General features: G+C 34.1%; 2 protein-coding genes across 2 annotated transcripts; one reads left to right on the forward strand and one right to left on the reverse strand.

Moving 5' to 3' along the window:
• The first annotated feature begins 428 nt into the window (after positions 1-428).
• Positions 429-2,808, forward strand: LOC118736026. The gene is made up of 2 exons (XM_036466134.1): positions 429-642; positions 2,288-2,808. Exons 1-2 carry the CDS (start codon positions 489-491, stop codon positions 2,806-2,808), a joined length of 675 nt encoding a protein of 224 aa, XP_036322027.1. The 5' UTR covers positions 429-488.
• Positions 2,809-3,515: 707 nt separating this feature from the next.
• On the reverse strand, positions 3,516-4,365 carry LOC118736027. The gene is made up of 3 exons (XM_036466135.1): positions 4,204-4,365; positions 3,746-4,142; positions 3,516-3,558 (listed from the first exon to the last, which is right to left on the reverse strand). The coding sequence occupies exons 1-3, from the start codon at positions 4,283-4,285 to the stop codon at positions 3,516-3,518; spliced, it is 522 nt and encodes a 173-aa protein (XP_036322028.1). The 5' UTR covers positions 4,286-4,365.
• Between the last annotated feature and the right edge of the window lie 1,454 nt (positions 4,366-5,819).

Below are 5,819 nucleotides of genomic sequence, written 5' to 3' on the forward strand. Positions count from 1 at the left end.
GTAAAATCTTAAAATCGTAAAATTTTACAAGGGTTTAAAAATTTTGTTGTTGTCTTGCATAGATAAAGATATTAAAATAATACAACTCGCGCATGTTATGTGTTCAGTACGTTATAACTGATCAGCTGATTTCTGTTTACCTCATTGTGCTTGTGCTTCTTCTTCTGCGCTGCATACCAAAGGAAATTTTTGCAGTCGAAAAATAAAGAACTTTAATATTTAAACAAATGCAGAGCGTTAGTGAAATAAAGGTAAATTAATGCACATGCATATGTAAATACTGATGCTGAATTACTCTTACAAACTGATTTTTCAGGCAAAGACAAAGCGGGTGCGCTGCAATCCTACAAGGAAGTGGGCAGTGGCGGAAGAAAAGGCTTTGGTGGAATTTTTGTTGGCAAGTAGAGATCTTGAGGTTGGTTGTTTGAAAAATGAAATTCTAGACCTTTAAAACTTTCTAAATTTTGTTTTAGAGACCGACAGCTGAAATGTATTACACCAGGTTTGTTATGGAGTATAATGTTGCAGTGGAGTGGAAGGCAGTGCGCTCCAAAGTTCGCTATATGCGTTCTACCTATAACAAGACCAAAGGATGGGAGGGCTCAACAGGTGCAGGGAGTATGGATGGAGAAACCATTAAATGTAATTCTAGTGAATTACTTATATAAGTTCACCGAATAATACGTACTAGTGTTCGCCCAGCGGTTGAAATTCAACCGCTAAAATTAAGGATAGTTTATGTGAGTTGAGTTGAGCTGAAATAAAATTTGTTGGAATGGGTTAAGTGGAGGGGAGTTTAGCTTGGTACTTAGCATAACATAACATAGAATATCATTAGATTCAATAACATAACATATGTAGCATAACACATCACAATATAACATCGCACATTCTTCAGTTGTATTTCCTTTTTACCCCTATCACTTTCTTCCTCTCTATCTTTGTCTCTATCGCTTTTAATGTTTATGTTTATGTTTACGTTTATCTACACCTTCATGTTCATGTTCATGTTCATGTTCATGTTCATGTTCAAGTTCATGTTCATTTTCATGTTCATCTTCATCTTCATCTTCATCTTCATATTCACCTTCGTCTTCATATTTATCTTTTCCTTTATCCTGATCTATATCTTCATTCTTTTCTCCATTTACGTATTTACCCCCACCATTGTTATTAGGTTAGGTAGTTAAATTTTCCTTCCTCTTTTTCTTTACATTGTTTCTTTAGTGATATCATGTCATGTGTTGAAATTGGGTGTGGTGAGTTGAAGTGTGGTGGAATTGGGTGTGGGACTTACGGTGTTATGAATTCAGGTGTGGTGGTCTTAAGAGGTGTGGTGAATTTAGTTGTGGTGAGTTGAGGTGTGGTGAATTAAGGTGTGGTGAGTGAAGGTGTGGTGAGAAAGTTGAGGTGTGGTGAATTAAGGTGTGGTAGATTAAGGTGTGGTGAGTTAAGATGTGGTGAGAAAGTTGGGGTGTGGTGAGTTAAGGTGTGGTGAATTAAAGTATGGTGGATTTAGGTGTGGTGAATTTAGGTGTGGGGAGTGAAGTAGTGGTGGATTTAGGTGTGGGGAGTTAAGGTGTGGTGAATTAATGTGTAGCGAACTCAGGTGGAGTAAGTTTTTAAGCGGAGGTGAGATGAGTTGAGGTGAGTTAAGTTAAGTTAAGGGGTTAAGTTAAGATAAGTTATCTTTATCCTTATCTTCATATTCATCTTCCTCGTCTTGGTCTTCATCTTCTTCTTCATCTTTATCCTTTCCTTTATCCTGATCTAAATATATCCATTCTTTTCTTCATTTACATATTCACCCCCACCATTGTTATTAGGTTAGGTATTTAAATTTTCCTTCCTCTTTGTCTTTATATTTAGGTTTCTTTACTTTTATTTTAATTTCTGTATCTTCTCCATACTCAAAATTATCTTCATCCTTGTTTGAGGCTAATCTATTCATGTACATACACACATACATCTTATTCCTAAACTGCTGCTTACCACGTTTCTTTAATTCACTATCAATATTAAAGCATACATTTAGGAGGCATTTCCGCCCCAACCATGTACATGTATGGCATTGGTATTGGTGTGACTTTTGAATTGATTTTTTCGCTCTATTTTATACTAATTTGAAGTTTCAAAAATTGCCTGCACATCAGCAATAAAATACCTTTCTAATGATATATAATTGTTTATACCTTAGAAGTACAGTTTAGCCGTAAAAGGGGTGTAAAGGAAACATGATTGCCTATTTATATAATTGATTTACCTTTTTTTACCTTTTTTCTTTCAGCTGTCCGGCTTAAGAAGTGCACCTTCTTTTATGAATTAGAAGAAATTTTCGGCCACAGACTTGTTGAATCAGCAGTCATAGAAGAAAGTTTGGAGAGTCTACTAAACAGCGATAACGCATATTCACCGGAAGCAGGTTTAGATGAAACAGCGACATCTTTAATAACTGAAAATTTACCTGAAATGATTACTGAAAACGAACCAGTTGCTTCAACGAGCCGCAAGGGCATATATTCAAGAACCGTAGTTTCCGACATTTTACAATTTCAGTCAGAACTGGTACAGCTAAAAAAGCATAAAATAGACCAGGACATGATTTTGAGGGAGAAGGAGATACAGATTAGGGAATTAGTGCTAAAAGAAAGGGAAATAGAACTAAAAGAAAAGCAAGAATTGATACTCAAGGATAAGGAAATGGAAATGAAATTAACAGAACTCAATAGCCAAGAAAAAATCAAAATTATGGAATTAGAAATGAAGGAAAGATTGGCGATGGAGGAATTTAAGCGTAAATATAAATAAGACCGAACAAACTTTCTGAAAAAGTGCACAAGTATAAAGTTAAAAAAAAAGAAAAGTTAATGTTATAATAACCAGATAAATAGTGGGCGTGTAGATTTTTTTTGCGATAGAATAAGCAACAGTTCCTTTTTTAACTCTTTATTTTTTAATTAAAAAAAGAAAAAACATTTCTATGTTTTAATAGTTAAAAAAAACCTTAAAGTACAAATACACATATGTTTTTAAAACGAAGTATTAAATTGTTGCCTCATTTTGTATAAAGTGGAGTAGGTTATTTCTAGTATTGCTTCCTGGTGGTAAATTACATTGCGATGGGTCAACTTCATGATGACCTTCATTTTCAAATTTCAAATTTATCAGCATGTTATGGAGGATGCAGCACACCATGATCCAATCGTTGCAGTTTTTCTTGTTTTGTTTAGAATGCATTCGGAATTTTAATTCTTTCAAACTACCGAATTTCTCCTTTAAAATACCGAAACAATTTTCAATTCGCACACGGTATTTTGAAAAGTATTTGTTGAACATTTCTCTTTCTTCCGGAGTATGCTCCGTGCTATTTTGCCTGAACGGTGTTATTAAGATATGTCTGAGTGGATAGGCACTATCGCCAGCAATCCACTCAGAGCTTGACAGAAAACGTTCAGGATGCTTCGCAAGGAGACAATTTAAAAATATTTTTGCATCATGAACGCTCCCAGGATATCCTATAGTGACTTGTCTAATTCGTAATTTGTAGTCACATATAGCCTGCATTTTCACAGCATATTGGCGTTTACGTGAGAAAAAAAGTTCATGCTTCTTGATGGGGGCTTCAGCTAATCTTATTTCGGAACCATCGATGTATCCTACGCATCCTGGCATTTCTTGTTTTGTTGTGTAAATAAGTTTCAGCCTTTCTCTCTGATTTGGCCAATATATAAATTTCTTCTTTAACCTCAGTATAGCTTTGAATACACGCCTGGTAACATTTTGAATAGTGCCCCCATCGCCTATTCCAAACAGAGAGGCAACCTTGCGTATGGATACCCCATCTCCTTTAGATCCTAGTCTATATAGCACTATTTTTAGTTGCAAATCTATAGGAATCTGTGCTACGCTACGACTTGTATGAAAGACAGGATCGTCTTTTATACAATCCAAGATGTATTTGAATTCGTCTGGACGAACACGAACCATTTCGTTGAACCTATTTTCATCAAAATTTGCAAGTACGTTATGCTGCCAATCGGATGATTTTGGTATTCCAAAGTGTACACTTCTACGGCTGTTTAATAAGCATAGCATACTCGGCGAAAAAATTTCATTAAGATCATCTGCGTCTTCTTCGTCGCCTTTATAAAAGTTGTATATATGTAGTAAAAACAAACATTTTAAATAATAAACTCAACTTACTTGAGTCAAGGAATATCAGGTTTAATGCTTGATTTTTGCAAAGGGCGTCGATTATTTTATGTTTTTCACTCTGCTTTGGCATTTTGGCTGTGAAATATTTTTTATTTATTTAAAACAGCTGATTAGGAATTATTTATTACATTATAGTTATAAAGGGGTGTTCACAACTGTGATAATTTTCTAATATTTCCTTACGACTTATAACTTTAAGAGACTATTGTGAATTCCCTAATTGTATTCGCTTCACAGTTAAATTCATTGTAAACTCAGTTCTTTTTTATAAAAAAAAAAGTTTCCATCAACAAATACAAAAAATCTCGACGTCATTTTTTATTGCGAATTCGGAAAAACAGCAGACATTTAATTTTAGAGAAGTTATGTAAACATAGGTGCTATGTACTCCATCCCCTCATCAAACTCCTTTTTGAATTCAGCGGGATTTAAATCGCGTCACTCACATTGTACCGTTAGTTGCAGATGAAAATCCACAAATACAGCTACATAGATATTTTGTTATAGCTATTTGATTCTCTATGATGCAAAAATCTGTTAAGCTCCGATTGGGTTATTCAAATTTTCATGGAAAAATCAAGTGAAAAAAAAATTGCATTATCTCAGTAAGTTTTAAAAATTATTTTAATGTAGATTTCATTCCTTAAGATTGCTTTCGTATTTTTAAAGGTACATACAGTCAATGTCAAAAATATGCATATCCCGACGTTTTGACGATTTTATTTATTTATATTTTTCATAACAAATTTTTATTTTTTTTTTTGCTCGGTTACGAGGTTTACTTACGCGTTTCCATTAATACCCATTTAATTTTTTAAATTTCATGCAAAAAACACAAAGAAATTCTGATCGAAATTTTCAAATTTTCAACTCGATTTCTTAGAAAAATTAGTATGCAGTTTTGTAGCCCATTAAATTTTAGTGTACAAGTTTCAAGCGGCGAAAATTGACTTTTGAATTATTTTTTTTGCCAAGTGTTGCGCATTCATTTTCTTTAATATAACGCATGAACACAAACTTTAAAAAAAGGTATTTTTTATATTCGTCTTAGCCTGGAAAAACATCTTCGCATTCGTTCTCGTGATCGTATTTGTCTTCGTCTTTAATTTTACCTTCGCGTGCGTCTGCGTATTCGTGTTTATATTCGTCTTTGTCTTTGTCTTTGTCTTCGTATTCGTGTTCACTTTCGTCTTCGCCACTGTCTTCGTCTTCATCTTGGTTTTCAACTGCATACTCTTATTCGCCATCGTATTCGTATTAGTCTACAATTATGTATATACATCGTCATATTCGTCTTGATCATCTTTGTACATATCTTCGTCTACGTATTCGTCTTCGCTTTCGCCTAAGACTTATTCTTAATCATTGTATTAGTCTTCGTATTCACCCTCGCCTTCGTATTCGTATATATCTTCATTCGTAATCGTATTCGTATTCGCTTTCGGTAACACATTCGGCTTCGGCTAAAAATTGTAGGTACCTTCATTTCTGTTATAACATCAGGAAACTCGGCGAAACACTTAGCAAAAGTGAAAATGGCCCAAACATTATCTTTGCTTCAATTTTCTTATACTTTGAGCCTTTTTTCCCACATTTTAGAAAAT

This window comes from Rhagoletis pomonella, unplaced genomic scaffold (genome assembly GCF_013731165.1).
Source record: "Rhagoletis pomonella isolate Grant_MI unplaced genomic scaffold, Rhpom_1.0 Rhpom_scaffold_00003, whole genome shotgun sequence".
In the NCBI taxonomy this organism is placed as follows: Eukaryota; Metazoa; Arthropoda; class Insecta; order Diptera; family Tephritidae; genus Rhagoletis; species Rhagoletis pomonella.

What these genes read in the sequence shown, in the direction of transcription:
- LOC118736026 (XM_036466134.1), top strand. Translation starts at nt 489, where the DNA reads ATGTATTACACCAGGTTTGTTATGGAGTATAATGTTGCAGTGGAGTGG. An exon ending in GGATGGAGAAACCATTAAAT is followed by an intron (nt 643 to 2,287) that starts GTAATTCTAGTG and finishes TTTTTCTTTCAG; the next exon opens with CTGTCCGGCTTAAGAAGTGC.
- LOC118736027 (XM_036466135.1), bottom strand. Translation starts at nt 4,285, where the DNA reads ATGCCAAAGCAGAGTGAAAAACATAAAATAATCGACGCCCTTTGCAAA. An exon ending in CCTGATATTCCTTGACTCAA is followed by an intron (nt 4,143 to 4,203) that starts GTAAGTTGAGTT and finishes ACTTTTATAAAG; the next exon opens with GCGACGAAGAAGACGCAGAT. An exon ending in GTATTCAAAGCTATACTGAG is followed by an intron (nt 3,559 to 3,745) that starts GTTAAAGAAGAA and finishes GTGAAAATGCAG; the next exon opens with GCTATATGTGACTACAAATT.